The 19,405-nt window shown below is 43.4% G+C and overlaps 2 protein-coding genes and 1 non-coding gene across 3 annotated transcripts; 2 read left to right on the plus strand and 1 right to left on the minus strand.

Annotated features, from left to right (window-relative positions):
- Nucleotides 1-2,176, minus strand: LOC107190572 (solute carrier family 25 member 44). Its single transcript, XM_015579397.1, has 5 exons — nucleotides 1,940-2,176; nucleotides 1,205-1,518; nucleotides 815-1,122; nucleotides 568-754; nucleotides 1-493 (listed from the first exon to the last, which is right to left on the minus strand). The coding sequence occupies exons 2-5, from the start codon at nucleotides 1,377-1,379 to the stop codon at nucleotides 174-176; spliced, it is 990 nt and encodes a 329-aa protein (XP_015434883.1). The 5' UTR covers nucleotides 1,380-1,518; nucleotides 1,940-2,176; the 3' UTR covers nucleotides 1-173.
- A 1,279-nt stretch (nucleotides 2,177-3,455) lies between these two features.
- On the plus strand, nucleotides 3,456-19,218 carry LOC107190597. The gene is made up of 9 exons (XM_015579422.1): nucleotides 3,456-3,506; nucleotides 6,695-6,806; nucleotides 10,119-10,172; nucleotides 11,122-11,190; nucleotides 13,457-13,598; nucleotides 13,998-14,119; nucleotides 17,792-18,288; nucleotides 18,369-18,699; nucleotides 18,815-19,218. Exons 1-9 carry the CDS (start codon nucleotides 3,456-3,458, stop codon nucleotides 19,216-19,218), a joined length of 1,782 nt encoding a protein of 593 aa, XP_015434908.1.
- Trnak-uuu lies at nucleotides 10,283-10,355 on the plus strand. The gene has a single exon. It is a non-coding gene; the product is annotated as a tRNA-Lys (tRNA).
- Nucleotides 19,219-19,405: the final 187 nt, after the last annotated feature.

A 19,405-nucleotide genomic window follows, 5' to 3' on the forward strand; every position in this document is an offset into this window, starting at 1 on the left:
GAATATTCGAAAGATAGTTACAGTTGTATCATACAGTTTGCATAACAGGTGCACTATTTTCAAAACAATTGAAATTAATCACGTTTCTGTTTCTTTGGTGCGTGTCGGTTGTTTCTGTGAATAATACAGAATCGGCGAGAAATGCATTAACATAGAAATTATTTGCGCAAATTTTACCACCTAACGTATCTTTTGTACTCCTCGGTTATACTGAATCTTTTAATAGTTTCATATCCTAAAATTATTGAAAAACTGAAACAAGCAGACTGTACAAGACGCGCGGATAGTCCTTTTGTAAACATATGCAGCCTTTCTTCGACCCAAAGAACTCTGAATGCACTAAACATACTATCCAATCTCTGCACTTGCAACCTTGCCCGTACAATGTCTAAGGGATTCGTAATAATTGTAGTAGTAAATCCTCCTAATGTCCCAGCCACAGCTTGAATGAACAAGTGGGAAAACCATTCAGGGAATATCCGAATAAGCTCCTCTGGAATCCAAAATTAGAAGGTTGTTAAATAAGGACTAATTTATATCTTTACAATCATTTTTTACGGAAATTACCTTGATAAGATATATACAGTCCCCACCAAAGTGCACTATTTGGAACATAAGCACATAATGATGCTATGTATCCTCGATAAAAACCTCTATATCCATCTCTCTGGTAGATCAATTTAACAATTTCAGCTGAAATTTGAGCATGAGATTTTCCAGGTTCAAGTGTTAAACCCAATGGATTCATCCCCATCTGTAAATCACATATATGTGAAGAAATAGTAGACATTCATCTCTCTTATTGTCCACTTACTTTGTCTACATATTTTCCACGTTTACTATTATTATTGATCCCGAGAACCATTAAGTGCTGACTCAGAACATCAAAAGGAACCACTATGGTTTGCCCTACTAAACTAGCAGCACCACCAGCAAGTAACGCTTTAACACGTGAATCTACATGACCTATAACATCATCTTGTCCAAGTAAATGACGCACACCTTCATATGTAGATACATAAAATACACCAGATACAATTTGTATAGAACTGATCCAGAATCCTCTATAAAGTCCTGCTACGCCTTCAACTGTGTATATCTTTCTGAGAGCATCTATCACTCCTGTACAAAATTATTAATGGTATACAATGCTTAAAATAAACATATGAGTTTCAATTAGACAAATTATTTATGCAAAACTTACCATTGTACATATGATTGTGCCTTTGAATTTGTAAACGTGTTTTGACTACTGTTAAAGGATATAAGCAACAACGTACTGAAAAGGATGATAGCATGCTTAATGGGAAGAACTTTGTTTTGTCCATCATATCCCACTCGATGGTACGAATAAATGGTGGTGCCTCTACCGCAGTCATCTTCTGGATTTATGTTGCTTTCGGATCCAATGTTATTGCAATAATCATACACTAAGGTCTGTGGAAGTGTGTATTCAACCTGCTGCTGCATATCTCATCAATATTTTTTAGGGAATTACCACCCAAATCTTTCACGGAACTGATAAGTAAAAGATACATATACATTTACACACGAATGTACGCGGTAAGTAAAGACCGTAAGACGCATTGATTAATATATCGCATGTTACAATAATAGATCAAATGCATTTTTGACACAACCAGGAACCGTCATAGATACGCGTACGCATTCGCGCGCAAACTATATGTCATCGAGAAATTTAATTGAGACGAGGAAAAGAAGTCATCGCTCTACACTTGTTAATCGGTTTTTATCACACAAGTATCATCGTTAATGTAAGGTCTTCGTACAATAGCAGAGGATAATGTAACACTGTCTCTAGATATTTATATAAAGTCAACAGTGACTTCACGAAGGTCACTGTCAACGAAGGTGTCACAAAAACGCACCGATTAATAACGTCTAATGATAATTAATCAAATGGATTGTTAACACTTACGGTGATGCAATGTACTATCACAGTGATAAAAATTTTCCAGCGTGTGCCAAGTGCCCATCGATAGCCACGTTATGGAAAAGGCAAGCTAATTTTTCTCCCGAATGATATCGTAAATGTGCCGCGAGAAAAATCAATCTCATGACGTACACACAAACCACTGGGAGGTATTCGTTTCATTCAACAACAACGCAAAATTGTGTTGGTTTCACTCCAAAAATTCTGCACGACGAAGTAGCAGAAGCTACACGGAAAATGTGATCTAAATTTTTACGATACTCAAGCACGCATGTATAACCAAGGCAAAATGTAGACGGTGGCGAAACACATGAGTGAATGGATGAAACATGTTTGTAGATCTAGTAAAAGCGTCCCGAGAGGTGTCGCTTGCAGTGTCTGATAAGACATTGTCCTACTTTGCCCGATTACGTAAAATTAGATTACAAACTTACTTCTTTAGTTCATTGATATTTATAATTTCCATTACACATTAGCGTTATGCAACTCGTGATTAGTTGAAGCAATTTCCACAGAGTTGATAATATATTTGCAAGGCTTTAATTGAAAAATTAAGTACTCTTAGACGACCATCCATCGTGATATGAACGAATTAACAATAGAACATTATTGCACTTTATTGTAATGAAGGTTACAGTAAAATTATCTTCCGTATCTCTCGTTGGCAACTTATCATCTATTGGAAACTATATTGGGAGCTTATAGAGAAATGGCACGTGCAGAGTGCGCGATCCCTGTGGTATATCGTTCCAAAAGGTATTGTGTAGTTATTATTATTTATAATCAAATTAATATGCAATTATAAATACATTTTCATACTTCATAAACTTATGACACTTATACATTAGAAACTTACTAAGATGCACTCTCTGGTACATAATTCAGTAGCAATAAAATTAAGCTCTTCATATTGATTTCCGCTACGCAATTCTGTTGTTGCACCGATGAGTCAATAACATTTCAACAATTCATACTTTTGCAGGAACGAAATCTTAATCTTTTCGTGTACAATCGATCGCCCATGCAATTCAGATCGGAGTTTATCGTCGTGCGGAGTCAGAAATGCAATTCGCAAGATTAACAGAAAAGCTCGACGCGGAGAGGAGTTCTCGTAGGTGTTCTGAAAGCAGGAAGCTACGTAGGATGAGAGAAGGTCACCAATGATTTTGAGGCTCCGCCTACCAAGTAGGGGTTGGAAGCAACCCCTAGTCGGGGTAGCCCGCGCAGGGCTGATTTCTATATCACGTTGGGGGCGGAGACGTACAGTAGACACAACCCCCTGATGTATACACCCTATCTTTTCACTGTTCGCCGAGATCAAATCACTCGTCTCAGTCCTATCTTTGATCTTGCCAGTGCAGCAACGTGACCAGAAAAATACGAGCGACGGCTCGGTGATTTTCGTTTAGAATATCGGATACCGTAATCGTGTGTCGTTTCGCGGAACGTGGGTGACAAACATTCGCGAGAAAACAACCGTGGGGACCTGTGGTGGACGAGGATGAATCAGGATCAAGAGGTGCCCGCTGCAGTTACGGACTTGGCCAGATTGGTAAGAGAAAGTACATTTAATCTATTAGGAGCTCTGAATTAATAGAATATTGCATATTAATACGTGATAAGTGTACCATAGATTAATTTACAATGACACTTCAAAATTTACACCTAGCACAATGTCAAATACATGCCCGATCGTTGTACGCTCATTCAGGTGCACGTGTTTCGTTGAATATTGTTAATTACCGTATAGAATTCATGGAATATTATTCTAACGTGGATGAAATAAACGTTGATCGTGACTAAGCCAGGACGACAATCATCCAACCTACCTGTAACCATCGTCAACATTAGAAACTGGCCCGGTAAAAGCCGCTAGAAGCTTCGGCTCCGGTAACGTGGCTCACGTTTCCGGTCTCCCCTAAGCCACTCGACGACACAATGGAGTCATAACCGTGGACAGCAGTCAGCTAGGTCCAGTGAACGTATAATGCACTCTACTCGCGCGATGATCCTCGAGTGTCGAATTGCCGTGGCACGCGCCACCACGCACCGATGGATCGTCCCACGGGTGCCACCCCTTTTGTGCCCCCTAAACACGTAATTGTCGCCACCATTCAACCCTCCTGGTTCCCCCCTTGCGTGGGGGTCGGAGAACACCACAGTGACTACGATACATGCAAACCGTGGGTGGTCACCCTCGTCTATGAACAAAGGGAGACGACAGTGCCCGTTCGCGGAAACACTTGATTTATGTTTGTTGATTCTAAAAATCACTCGATTCCCACACACCCGCCCCGTAGCTAGGCCGGTGGTTAATTGACTCCCACCTCCCCTCTCCCTATACGGAGAGCATATGCTGCCACTCGAGTTTCCCATGATTACGGGGCCCCTTCTATATCTACCATAGGGCGCGTGTTACACCGTGAAAAATTCTACCTGGGACAAGGTATAACACCTCCCCCCTCGTGAATCGAAAGCCACGCGTGTCACCGAATCGTAATTGGGAAGTTCAAACGGAGCGACGCTGTTTCTTTCCCGCGGTGAAAATAAAAAAAAAAAAAAAGAAACCTCTTAGCGGCGTTTCTGGACGCTGACGAGAGCAATTAGCAGATAGAGGTCTACGGTGACACGCTGTGATCATGTGCATTGTCCTGTTATCTCGCATTGTTAGTGTTTCGACCTTCGAAACCGTCATTGTCTTCGCACCCTCTTCCATCGTCGTCGCGACGGAAAGGAAAAAATAAGGGAGAGGCGGCTTTCTCCAAGTGGAGCAACACGCCTTCTCTGCCTCTCCTAATTGATAGAATTGGACGACGACTCTCTTCGTTCAGATTGGATCGTTAATGAAAAGGTCGTGCTTTCCGTTCACCCTCTCGATACGTGTGTCACGCACCTTTCGAATTCTCGAAACTGGGAACCGAATGGGTTTATCCGATGGTAGCAGTGGAGACGGCAACATCGTTTAACACGGCACAAGATACCGGATAATCTTGTTCTTTCATCCCTAAAGGGCGGAATTTATCCGCGAACAGTCGAGATCCTACCGACAGATTGGGGGATTCTGTTTGGAACGTGTTGTCTGCTCGATGACTTTATTATAAACCGAACCGAAGTGCGCAATTACGAGGGTGGTGTACGAAAGGAATTGGGGTGACGACCCCTCTCTTGCAGCATCATCGGGAACGATGGGGCGTTCCCCTACCCCTCCTAGATTCATGGGTTTCTCGTTTTCACTAGGTAGAAACGTACCTCGTTCGTTTGCTCGTATACACGTACACCATAACGGTCCATCCACGAGAACGCTTCGTCTTTTACACGGGAACACGATGGGAAAGGTCAGGGGAAAGATAGTGAAAAAGGGAGGGAGGAAAAGTCGAACGGCACGCGACCATGTTTGCACGTTTTCCTTACGAGTCATTGCTTCGCGTACGCACACGATTAACTTCTGATCGGTGAGATTACGATCCGGGATTTCGCTTTTATAGTACAGGGTTCGAGGGAGGATTCGATTGAAATCACGTCGGTGAATTCGTTAGACCGTTCACTGTAGCGATTCTGAATCCATCGGAACTTTTTCAAACTCCTAAGTAGATCCGTTTCAATGTTTCATTGTCTTCTATAGTATGTAATCTTTTGTCCAAGTACATACAATTAGGTATATGATTGGATCATTACAAATGTATCATTACATCCGTTGATCCTTCAATTCTAATTTTTGACACGGTGTACATTTTTCATCCCTTCATTCAACGATGTCATCCGAACGAATATTGGTACCTTCTCGTATCGGGTTGGCGGGATTAAAGATTGAACGTAATATCGGGGGAATGTAATTAAAATTTATATTAGAGGGCACAGCTTGTGGATTACGAGTGCTGAGCCATCACGGAGGGACTAATTATAAATGACTATTAATTGCAATCAGAGGAGAAATCCAGGGGACGTGGCAATGAACGTAAGACCCGAGCTACGGGTGCCACGAAAAAGGAAGTCGATTATGTCCTTTATAAACGATAATATCCTGCCGAATTAAATGTACGAGAAAAACTGAAAGCAGTTGATAAATTGATTGAAAAAAAGTTCGGATCAAAATTAATTGTTTTTGTTTTTTTCTTCGATAAATAATTTCCATCCACAATAATCAAGATGCATCCACCGTTTCGCGAGAACAAAAGCGACGTCGTTTTTTGTTTTCATATTTTAAAGTGTAAGCGATCAGCGAAGGCCGCAGCGAAACTCCGCGAAGGAAAAGCAGACGGCGACACGGCGTTATTGGAATTTCCAAAACCGGTAACTGACTTTACCACTAGATTGCTCCGCAAGGAGGAAACCATCCAATCGTTCACCGGATGTCCTCCTTGTCTCCTCTCGCGGCTTCTCTCTCCCTCTACCTTTCTCACTTCTCTTCTTTCTCATTGTGGCAGGCCTGTGCTGCTTTCACTTAAAATCCGATTCCTGGTCTACACCTTTTTGCCTCCGAATATCACCATGTTCGTTCCCGTCTTTCTTCGGGTTCTACATCGATCTCGGCGACCGATTGTCACCCACCTCCGTTTTTCACCCGTTCCAGCAGAGAAAAAAAAAAACGACCGAACGAATTTTCCATCCGAGCGATACAGAAAAATTCTTTCCGCGTCGATTCGCGGTTATTGAAATCCCTTCGAATGTCGAGTACTTTTTCTAGAAAAAAAAATCGATATTTCCACCGAGTATAAACAACCTTGTGTGTGTGTTTTTCAGCCCGGCGAAGAGTTCAGTAGATTGAGCGAACCGCTTCAGACAGTCGCCGCTGGATACTGTCCCACGAATTACACGGTGGCCCAGCCGAGCACCGAGGAGAAGCTGCATTCCGGTAAGTATGTTTTTTTTAACCACATACAATTTGTCCATTCAACAATTGGACATTCGGCAGGTTGTTGTGTTATTTATTTAGGGGTAACGTGTGGGTGCTGTTATCATTGAAGCAGCATCTTTACAAGTGCATCATTATATTATCTCTTAACGAGATTTTGTGGGTGTTTCCTATTTAATCTTCTGGCGTTCACTTTGCTATAAAGCGTTTCGGCCAGTAGGTGCTTTGCAGTTCTGTTTCTGTGTCCTTCAGAGTATATCTTCCTGTACTCTTGTAATTTTTATGTCCTTAGATACAATGACTTCTGAAACACCAATTAGGTGTCAAAATTTTTATGCAATTTCTATTTACATACTCTCCGTACCATTACTTTCTATCACATGCATTCCATCTAGGCGATACGATTTTCGTCTGTTGTAACCCACAGTTGTATTTAAAAAGCGTGAATATATAGAACGTAAAAAAATGCTCCCGTCGAAGGGATGGACGGGCGTTTTGATCAACTTCAAATTACTCGGGTACCCAGCGTGTGGAGTTCGGCGGTGAGATCGAGGGAAGAAAGTCGCGGAGGGCGGTCCGTTCGAACCGCCGTCCTTCCTCCCACCCCCGCGCGTCGACGATTTTGAAGCTCTTTGATACGATCTTGCCTCCCCCCCCCCCTACCCCCGGAACATCGAGTCCTCGGCGTGACACGAAGTCTCGGGGCGAACACGAACATACGTCGCGATCAGTACACGAAGAAAGTAATACACAGAGAGCAAGACGCGCCTCGAAGCACGTGCAGGATGAACTATGTACAAACAGGGGAGAAGGGGGTTACGAAGAGGGAACCACCACCCCCTGAAGAGAGGCTGTCACTGGCAGGCAGGCAGTCGAGTCGATATCTTTATATAGTCGCATCAAGGACGACATTATTTTCTTCGGATTCTGGCTGCAATTACGTTTCGAGGCGAATCGACAGTTACGAAAATCTTCCGTAACTGCTCGATCTCGATCGTTGATCAAAACTGATTCCCATAGCTACGGTAAGAAGTTGTTAAATTAGAATACAAACTGTTCAATTTACGTGAATTCTGTATGTCTAGTTGTTAGGCAATTCATTTGCAGATAATTGACCCCATTTCGTTCGATTGATTGTTTCGGCAGGTTCGGTATCGGATGTTTTACTTTAGCCTTGACCCAGAAATCCAACCGCACGACGAGAAGCCGTAAGACGAATTCAATAAGCAACGTATTATCGCCGCAAAGAGCCCCCGCGGGGGTTGTCGATGCCGGCTGTGTGTGTATCCCCCATAGGATTCGTGTAACCACCCCACCGGTGTCTGGGCACGGTGATTGACACTTTATATCTAACATCGGCATGTCGTGGCGCGAACCACCAGTCAGGGATGGACCGCCTCCGCCTAACTCAATCACAGCCTATAATGCTGCAATTTCTCTATCGTAATCGCGTTACGCCCGTCCCCCGCGTCTTCCATTCACATTTCGACGACGATTCTACCCGCGAAGAAATATCGTCTACACGAGTTCTTAACTGGTCTAACTTCATTTTTCAGAAAAATTTAGATAACCAATCAACGTGCGTCTTGTTGGTCCAACAAATATTCTGTGAAGTTCTAACTCCGAAACTTTTAAAGTTTTTTTTTATTGTTAATTGTTGTATCTGCAAATACAGACAACAATACAAAATTTATGTCGGTGATAAAATAAAATTTTGTTAAATGTAGCAGTAAATAGGTATTTAGTAGATAATATTATAGTTTGTTTGATTATTTCACTACTTTCCTGCTTCTATAATATTAAACTTCGTAAACTTTGAACTCAGTTTCCTTAGTTTAGAAACTAGTGGAGATAGAACAATTAACGTTCTCGACTCCCTTTTCGTTTCTGTACACCATACGATTTTGGAATTTACGTCTATTTTACGAATGGAATCTTTCTTAAAGCTGATACGTATCGTTGTTACTGAACCTCGAAAGAATATCATCCCCGATGGAAGATCGTATGATGCAATCTGTCCGAGCTGTAGTGAATGCGTAGGCTTGTCAGGCATTATCCCTCGTCACGATTTTATTAACGATATCGCGTACAAACTGCGCTGCTGTGCAACAGAGTAGAATACTTTTATGTGTGTATATGTCGCCTGTGGTTAACCGATGGCCCTCGGGGAACATCACAGACTTGTTATATTAAGTTTGCGTCGTTGCCGCGAAGTGGAACACTTTATTATCCCACGTAGGCTAACGTAAATTCGATTCGTCGGACGGGATTGTGACCACGAACAAAACGAGGTTACTGACAAGTGGCTACCCGTGGCGAATCCTAGAGGCCCATTAAACGGGGACCCCACCGATAGATACATTTCCATCGGTGTTCTTCCGTATACAACACCACGCTCGCCTTGAAGGGGTTGTTTTTGTCACTGATTCATCTCCCCTTACTTTCCGCCTGTGTTCATTCTTATTCTTCGTTTCGTACGAAAATCGTATCACGCCCCAGATATCGCGTTTCATCGCGATACAATGATGGGGAAATATTTTTACGGTTGAAAGATTATACTCTTAACTGGTCCGAGTGCCCTTTTGTTTTCTCGGTTTTTACGTCGATACCCATTATTCGTCACAAAAGAGTATAGAATTTGGTAAAAATATTGATTAAAACGGTGATATACGATACACGAGGAAAACATTTATTTTCCAGCGTCGGTCTGGGCGATGACTCATATAATGGATCTTCATCGAAGTCGACGAAGCAACGCGTTAGAATGTATGAGGCATTAATTTCGGCAGGGGCATAATTATTTCCGAGTAACCATTAATCATTATGCCGTAAATACAGATATCCTGGCCTACCAGCTAATTCCTTACTTCGCTAAGAAAACTAGCCTTGCATAAACGTGCATTTATTATAAATCATTCGCATTTAAAATTCAACAATTGATCGATACTATATTATTTTATCGGTACTATTATCTTCTTTACCGGGACTTCCCATCAGCGTCAGTCGTGTGCGTTACGTGGACTCCACAAGAATTAAATCAGAAATATTTATGTCTCGCTTAGTTGCATGTTGTTAACGTATACATCCAAAGACGCGTGTCGGACACTGATACGAAATCCCAGCTTTAATCTGTATTCACAAGATTGATAAGGAATTAACACAACCTCAAATCTAGTTGCCTAATCGTCTACAGAACTGAGTAGCTAATTTTCCAGTAAAATGAATTGTTTAATAAACGCTCCCTTAATACGTTTCAATTAGGCTAATATTTTATTCAATGGCTGCCTAAAAGGACGTGAATTTATATTACAGAGAACGGAATATACGCCACGCAGGAATACAGGCAAGAATCTTGGCTTCATGATGGTAAGTAACATTTGTTATAAATAAACATGTTCGTCTCGAGAACAAACATGCAATTGTCCACTGAAATAAATATAAAAATAAATAATACTCGGGGTGCCCGGGTATGCAATGCCTGGATAGCTCAGTCGGTAGAGCATTAGACTTTTAATCTAAGGGTCCAGGGTTCGAGTCCCTGTTCGGGCGGATTTTTTTTTCTATATAAATCTTATTACATGAAAATTCTTTTTTCCTGTCTACACTGCGGATGTTTATGCATTTATAACACCTTTTAACTTGCAAAATGCAATAAAATAAAGGTTTTAATAAAGTTTTATTTTATTCATGTGTTATTATTAACGTAGTGAAGCCTGTACAAACATCCAAATTCTGCTCTATATTAATTTTGAAATATTATTATCTAGAATTGTGAATTTGCATAAACTTCCACACATAATCATTACATTATCGGGACTTCTGTTATATTATGGAAGAAACAACGTATTCAATACTTTCCAAACATATGACGTCCATCTTAGTCCCTTTTTAGAATTATCGGGAATATTATGAACTAATTATAAGTAGGAAAATCATGCGGACATTGCATTTTTTTCTCTAAAATGAACAGGAACGATTCATTTATCGAGCAATATAAAGCCGCTACCGAGCCGTCCGTAAATCTTCCTCGAACACGATTAGCTACAGTGGCCGACCACTAACCGGAACATTAATTTTAATTACTTTGACGAACTGTAATGTAATGCACGGTGGCTGCAATGTAATAACAACGATAACGAGGGGATATAATATATCCAAGGTCCGTCCATGAAAAATAATCTATATTCACCCCCTGGGAGGGGTGGACACGTCAGTCGAACCATTAACTTAAGATCATCCGCGCACCGTTCCTTTCGTTCTCCGACTTGTTAACAAACGATCGATAACATTGCACTTCGTATGTATTACATTACAGGTAGCAGCTGCGATACAGAGGACAGCGAGCAATACGTGCCGGATTATCACAGTATGTTCAAGTTGCACAGTTTTCTTTTTAAATTTTTTCTTCGATTCTCACGAATTTCCTCCACGGATGCAGTTTCTCGATCAGTCGCGAATTTCCCCGGTTACCTCACCTAATTGCTACGTTCCGATAACATCAAGTAGAGGCGTATGCAACGCGAAAGGAAGTCAATCCCCATGGAAACGGAAACTGCACGGAAATGTATCGAGCGTATGCAATTTAATCGCAATCTCGAAAGAAACATTTCCCGTCTCGCACAGAATTCCAACTCATTTCTCTGTGTGAAGAACACCGCAAAAAAAAACACACATACGTTTGAATCTCGAGGAAGCATGATTTTTCGTTCAGATTCGGAAAAATAATATCGAAAATCGGTCCTGCGTTCAGGATTCCACTCGTTAACGAAGTTTCGTTGCGCGACTCGTCACGCTGTAGCCAATATAGGAGGCTTTATTAAAAAAGGCAACAAACTGCCCGGGGCTGATGTTTTTAAAACACGGCATGAAAGAATCAACGGAAGACTCCCGTCGATTATCGATACGCCCGCGTTACACGAGGAAGCACTTTATATTAAGTCGAGGGCTCCTCTATCTTTTTTTTTCTCTCCGTCTCTCTCATTCTATCTCTTTCCCCTGTTTTTCCTTTCGAAACGTCGACCGATCATGATGATTATAGGAGCGCCGATTTAATATCGCGCGAGAAGAGAATCCCCGCGGAACTTCGTTTCACGGGGAGAGTTTCGACGCACCGTTTTCGATACGGTTATGGCGAATCCCGGCAAATATTTCGATACGCCCCTGGAATAGATGAGCAAACGGCCAGAGGGAGCGACAGATAATGTCTATATGCTCGCTTACACACACGCTCCGTTTCTATCTCGGCGGTGCATGGCGTTGATCTAATAAAGAAATTTCTCCACGATAACTGGCAGAAGCTAAAGTGTTCCCTAATTCACCACACGAAAAGAAAGTTACCACATATGGTGTCCAAAATGTAGGAAAAAAACGCGTAATATGTTAAACAATATTTTCCTTTTACCGATGTCAATAAAATCGAAATGGAACACAAGCCATTACAATATTCTATTATCGAATATTGTACAGTTGTAATGAACTATATATATATATATATTACAAAGTCAAATTTGCTCTTTACCCGTTAATTTTATTCAATGTTCCGCGGCTGCGAGACCGATCGACCGCCTCTCCTCTCTACGTTTGTGTGTACGTAATATTTGCGCAAACACTCGGAATTGAGCCGCGCAGCGAGGTAAACACGTTCATCACCGGACCTATAGTTATCAATAAACTTTTATTCAAGGTATTGTTTACCGGATGTTGTTACGCCCGCTATATATCGGTCTGTAACCCGAACATAGTGAATCGAGGTGGAACAAACCCTGTTTTTTCGTTCCGATTTTTTCATTCCGTTCGATCGTTATCGACATCAATTTCGGGTTTTATCTTATGGTCCCGCGGACAAAGTGAATACATTTCACTCGATAGATTCCTAAAAACATAAATTTTAAATATTTCTTTCTATGCAACGTGTTAAAATTTCATCCGAAGTCAAACTTTCATATTCTGGGTTTACTATTTCTTGTACTTCCGGATCTAATCTTTCGAGTGCTACACGTCAGTGTCATTTACATGCTTGCAGAATCTAAACTTCTGCGAATTTTTGACTGTAACTTCGACACAGCGTTTGTGAGAAGTTATACGATGAAAATGCTCAATAAAGAAAATCGATTTTCCCAAAAAATTTTACCGGATGCTTCTCTTAAACTGGACCGTTTCCGCGGTCGACGAGAAACGTGTCCATCGTCGAGCCTTGTTCGCGCGATTACACAGAATTTCGATGGATTCTTTCGACGGGATCGAGTCGGCGGTGTACTCCCGTAGCAAGCAAACTTCCGATGTTTGCAAATACAATGATTGCCGGAGGCCTTCGACTTATGCTTCCCACGGCCCCCGAGTCTGTTTGATTTATTGGGGGACGCACCCCTCAGAGCCGCCCAAAATTGTCGACGGCCCCATTACGAGCGGACCCACCACCGCCACCCCCCTCCCTTCCACGTGCCGCTGCAACGATGCGCCTTTTGCTTCCGGTAGGACACGCGCCGATACGATCCCTTCGATCTTCGAAACGATCTTATACACAAAAGCTAATCGTATGCGAGGAATGTCCTCGCGACAGTTAAAATCATCGACCCTTCTCGTCTATACAACCCTCCCTTGGTGCTTTTGGATCTCTCGTTAAAAAAAAGACATTTCTCTTCCTTTTGCAGATTCCAATGTGAAACAAGAATCCGCGAACTGTAGAAGGATCAACGATACGAACTACGCGCAGTATCAAGCGTCCGTCAGCCATCCGCACGGCCAGAACAGCACCTTTCTCGATCTCGATCCTGATCGATCGAACTGCTTCGGGTAAAACAGATGCATCTTTATGGTTTACAAAATAATAATACTTATTTATGAACGGGTCACGAGACATTTGGTACAATACAGGGTGGCCCTTTCAATATCTTGGTTGTTTTTGAAGATACGAATAATGTGGGGGAAGAGTATTATTTAGTTGGAAGGAGCAAACACCAAATTTCAAGGTCATCCGTGTTTTTTTAAGATGGAACTACATATTTTTATCAGAGTGGAGTAATATTTGAGACCAAGACCAATCCAATAAGATTAGAGTAATACAGAAAGTTTAACAAAATTCGTCAAAAACTCTACAGGCCTCTATAGAGACTAAGAAAAAGAAAAAATTTACGAAAGTACTTACAAGAATATTGAAAATGAAGAGATAACATTTATGTTTCTGTTGAGTAGAAGCAGCAAGCGAGGAAACGAAGTGACGAAAAGCATCGCTGTGAAGGAAGAACCGGCGGATCGAGGATACGGGGAACCGATTCCAAACGTACCCACGACGACAGCCCAGGACACAAGGAACAGTAAGTTACGAATAATTTTTTTTTGAGATCGTTACTAGTATCATGAGACGAATCATTCGACAGTTAATGCACGAGGACTTCGTCCTTCGATCCGCTACGACAAATCGAGCTTTCTGTCACGATGATTCCCTCTTCTTGAACGTGTATACACCGTGACAAATCTCTCGACAATGGATCCACGTGGCGGCCGTGCCACCCTATGGGTCCCCATAAATAACTGGGGCACAGTAGTGGTGATGCTCCCGTCCATTAATCGAACCTTCGCTCACGAGGTCTTCTTCCGGTTTTCTGTTCTTCGAATGTTTCCGCCTCGCTTCCAGCTCCGTTGTCTAATCCTCTGACTGTAATTAATAATATACAGATCGCGTTACCGTTTTGATACGTCGATTCGCATAAAATATACACATACATAATTATTATAACAAATTTATGTTATAATAATATACGTTTCAACGAGAACACCCTTGCCAGTAATCCGGGACCAATGGGTTTTCGTCGCTGCTGAATGGCGCTGGACTCGCTCACGCGTGACTAAGTACACGTAAGTGAATAATTGAAGAATGCTTTCAACTCGAAAGCTGCAGAGAGAGAGAGAGAGACCGGCTCGTAGAATCCAGGGAAAGCTGCTAAACGAAGGAAAGAGCATGAAATTCGGTTCCCGAGGGAGGACTGCAGGAGATTTCTTCTGAACAGGAAAAACCTTGGTTGAAATTCCCGATGTTTCGAGAGACGTATCAACGTTTTCCAAGAATTTGTACCAATCCGTACTGAACACGTTAGACCATTTTGTTAACGATATCACGTTAATGGAGTTACCAATGGATATTCGTCGATAGAAACATCGCTTCTCCTAGATTACAGAGGGTCTCCATTACTTAATAGGCTTCGAAGGTGGACGTCGTACGATCATGACCCCGTAAAAGGTGAAGCGTCGGCGATTTAGGGTTTGCAAGCTCATGCTTTGTAATCAGACCGATTAGTCTTCCTTTATTCAAGCAACACGAAACGAATCCTTTAGGAACTCCATCGCCTGCTATAGTAGTCGGGCTCGACACAGCGGCCACGCGGGCCTGTATTACCCATTTACTTCCAAGTCACCCGGGAATTATGCTTCTACTTCTCTTCGCGTAATTCCTCCCTTACCATTAAGCCGTTTCAATTATTTACACGCAGTTTAGATTAATAATAGGATCGTACCTATCCGTTGTTATCGATACCACCCGGACACATATGTCGTGGCTCGATCAATTTCCTCTGGAGACGAAAGGGGTTGCTCTCGTAAGCTCTTAAAAAAAGAACGACGATCGTGCGTGATGTGGATCGACGAGTGAATTTTCAATGGTAGCAAGCATATATGTTTTTGTCTGGTCGGACGATCCGAGTCTGATTGTATCGGGTGGAATAGTAATAACCTGTTAATGGCTACAGATTGGTCGCCGCCCTACTAATTAATACGAGCACGAGGATCACGGGGATTACAGGTGGTCAGATCCCATACCACCATCATAGAGAGCTGTGGCGGACCGCTTGAAAATTACACCGCGACGAAGAAGTTCGAATGAATCTATTAACATTTTGATGTCGAATGACATATTAGCACATCTTTCCAAGAGCAAAAACTGAGAGCGGTTAACGTGGTAGTACGTCTTTCTTAAATAAGGATCAGAATACTAAAAACTAGGGAAAAATCGTAAAAGTTCCGTAGTAGTTTCTAAATATTTTCAGAACACCTAAAGTTGTATATTTGAAAACACAAAACCCAACAAAGCGTTGAACGACAGATGTATCACGTCTTGAATTAATTACACACAAAGATTCCGATCGGTCCCGCGACTGTTGGTGTATCGCCAGCGCAAAACCGTTTGTCGGTGGGATTCCCAGAGACAGAGAGACGAGGACAGAGCGTTTCGGCGCGTCAGGTTGGTGGAAAATGGAGCTTGCATTATTAACCGGCCTCTACTCCGGAATTCGGGGGATCAGCTAGACAGAGATGGAGGCACAAAGAGATCGGGGTGGGTGGCGGAAGAGGGAACCAGAATACGGGAGAGTACGAGAGGAAGGAAGAGGAGAAGCTATGAGAGGAACGGAGAAAGATAGAGAAAGAGAAAAGAACGAAGCTTCTCTTCTGAGAGTGGACGAGTGGAGGCCCGTCCTCTTTTCCCGTGCAACCCTTCTGCGCACCGCCCCTGACCAGTCCCCAGGCTTCAACCCTTTTCCTGCTCGGTACATCGCCACCGGTTTCATCAGCTCGCGATTAATTTTAATCTAAAACTACCCGCAAAGCCTCTGGTCCCGCTTGCACGTTGAGGTCGACCCCTTTCGCCCCCTTCCACCTCGTCGTAGAGAGTGCCAGATTGGCCCGCGGCTTTGCAAGCCTCCCTCCCCCGGTTGCCTCCATCACCCCTTCAATCCCTGTCTGTCTCATCTACACGAGGATCGGTATCCCGACCGACGTTTGCCGGCTAGGAAGGTAAAGCTAACTTGCCGACACGATTAACCACGGGTAACCCTTCCTGTTGATTTTCTTCAATGACTGAGATTTCCACCGTAATTACCGCGCGGTATGAAAAACCCAAAAAGGGGCCTTGGGACGTGGTGGTTAATGGAAGGACTAGAAGGGATATCGGTGTATACTTTGCTTCTTTTTTTTCATACAATTTATACTTACCGATCAATCTCAGCGTAGACGATAGAAGAATCGAAGGTTCGAAGGGATCACGTTTAAGCCTAGGAGGATGATGCCTGGGTCTTTCTGGACCCGAGTTCATAAGCTCCATCTAACAGCCACTTCAGACGATACGATTTTTTTCACCGATTCGATTATTATGCCAAGTCGGTTATAGCCGAAAGCAGCATTTACACGTAGAAACGAAGGAAGGAAGTCTGAGAGTTATAAATCTAATTTAAACTAGGAGTTATCCGTATTAGATTATGTATTATGTAAGCAAGCAGATCTTCCTAAATAATTGTCATCGAAATTATGTCTACGAAAAAGGGAGCATAATCGAACCGGACCCAGGCGCCCCTGTCCGTAGAAACATTAAAAAGCTCAGTCCTTCGTGGATCAAAAGAATCGGGCGACAGTTTAATTGCCGTTGCAAAAAGGCGAACGCAGTATCGGAGCCAGTGTCCCGCGCGTCGCATCCGCGTTCCGGCTCGATATCGGAGGAGGAGGAGGAGGGTTCTCAATTTTTCAATATTCCCCGTACGCGACTTCGAACGTAACCGGATTACGGGGTGCTCGAGAATAGCTTTTTCGGCTCGAGGGACCACGGGGTGGGATTGGTGTGCTCTTCGACCGGGAGAACGGAGAGACCGCGCGCGCCCCGATTAATATACATATCGCGCCAAGCTCAGCCGCGGTATTTCAGGCGGTTGCCGCGCCATCCGCGTAGCTTCTGGATCCGAGGCCGGGGAACCCCGTGGGCTTTGAATATCAACCAATTTCCTGCCGATATTTGTGTGACGAGCACTTCACCGGCAACCGCGCGTGAGTGCAATCGCTAATACGTCGCCCGTTCTTTTTCTTTTTTCGTTCTTTGGGCTACCACGACTGGGCTCGTCTTGCGCGTCAGGGAATCCATGCTTCATCGATCGTCCCTTTTAATTTCATCTGAAAACTCATGATATTCCCTAAAGATAATTCATCGAACGATAATCACTTCCTCGTAGGTAACAACTTGGTCTACCAGCAACAGTATGGAAACGGGACGAGAACCACGAGAGGTTCACCGTCGCCAAATCGACCAGCCAGCACGTCTTCAGCTGCCTCCCAATGGCAGTCGACAATTTCAGCGTCCACGGATAGTTTCTTCCCGCGACAAGAGAACTGGAGCTCGGATGTGTACGGGAAAAGAAGCGTGACCCCCACGTGGACCGAGCTAGGGGTTCAATTAGACGGTAGGAACTCGTCGTGGGAGAGACAGGGGAATTGCTACCAGAAGAAAGGGTCGCCTACATCGTGGAACACGGATTATCCTGGTAAAAGGCCATCCTCAGCGACGGGGGTGTCACCGTGGAGCGAGATGACCGTCGGCTATCAACAGCAACGACGGGGATCTCTTCAGCTCTGGCAGTTCTTGGTGACCCTGTTGGATGATCCCGCGAACGCACCGTGTATCGCGTGGACTGGTCGCGGAATGGAATTCAAGCTTATAGAACCGGAAGAAGTATACCAAAAGAGCTAGTTTTTCATAATTCATCAAGACTTACACGATGTTAAACGTTTGTCTTTCGATGGTTTTCGTAGGTAGCTCGTAGATGGGGTCTCCAGAAGAATCGTCCAGCGATGAATTACGATAAACTGAGCAGGTCGTTGAGGTACTATTACGAGAAAGGGATAATGCAGAAGGTGGCGGGCGAGAGATATGTCTACAAGTTCGTGTGCGATCCCGAAGCTCTTTTCAACATGGCGTACGGCGCAGGTGGCTCGTCGAATATTTCGGGTGAGGGCCAGAATGGCGTTCGGGGTTCCTCTATAAGTAAAATGTCAGCTACAAACGATGTGTCTGACTTGGGAAAGCATCCTACTACTGGCTATGGCGACGCGGTTCTCGCTATGTACTCCAACACTGCAGCAGGTTAGCCTTTTGAGTACCTAATGAACGTACTGTAAATAAAAATATTCCCATCGAAAGGTTAACTAGCTATCAAAATATTATGGGTAACTGAAATTCGACCACTTCCTTTCGATAGTATACGGATCGTCCAGCTTGCACCATCTCCATCAGTATCTCGGCGGTAACGACGGCTTCAAGACACCACCGAACAGGTATCATCCTCATTATTCGCACGAGTACAACGGCACCCATCATCATCCACCGTCGAGCTACGCGGAGACCTTCCTGAACTACGGTCGCCTCTCGTCCCACGACACGTCGACGGAATCGAGGAGCCAAGAGTTACCAAGGATCCCCTATAACCAGGAGACCGACGGTATCAGCAGGGACCGAGAACCGTCATCGATTTTATACGAGGGCGTGCAGAGACCTCAATTACCGACCGCTCCGCAGCCAACCTTGCTAGACGCTACCACCACCAGCTCGAAGATCGAGCAAACTTCGTACGCCTGCCTCGGTGTGGGGAGCTGCGTCTGCTGAACACCGATTCCATCAGAGAACGACAAGCTGTAGATTGACTGCAGTTCGAATAGAATCAATTACTTATTCAAAGCCACTTCGAATAGTATGGCTGGAATAATTGCTCATCGGTTATGGGTAATCAATCGATTTTATCCCTACTGCAGTCATAAATCACCCTCTATTTTTACACAACACACACGTCTGA

Source organism: Dufourea novaeangliae, unplaced genomic scaffold (genome assembly GCF_001272555.1).
Source record: "Dufourea novaeangliae isolate 0120121106 unplaced genomic scaffold, ASM127255v1 scaffold187, whole genome shotgun sequence".
Taxonomy (NCBI): domain Eukaryota; kingdom Metazoa; phylum Arthropoda; class Insecta; order Hymenoptera; family Halictidae; genus Dufourea; species Dufourea novaeangliae.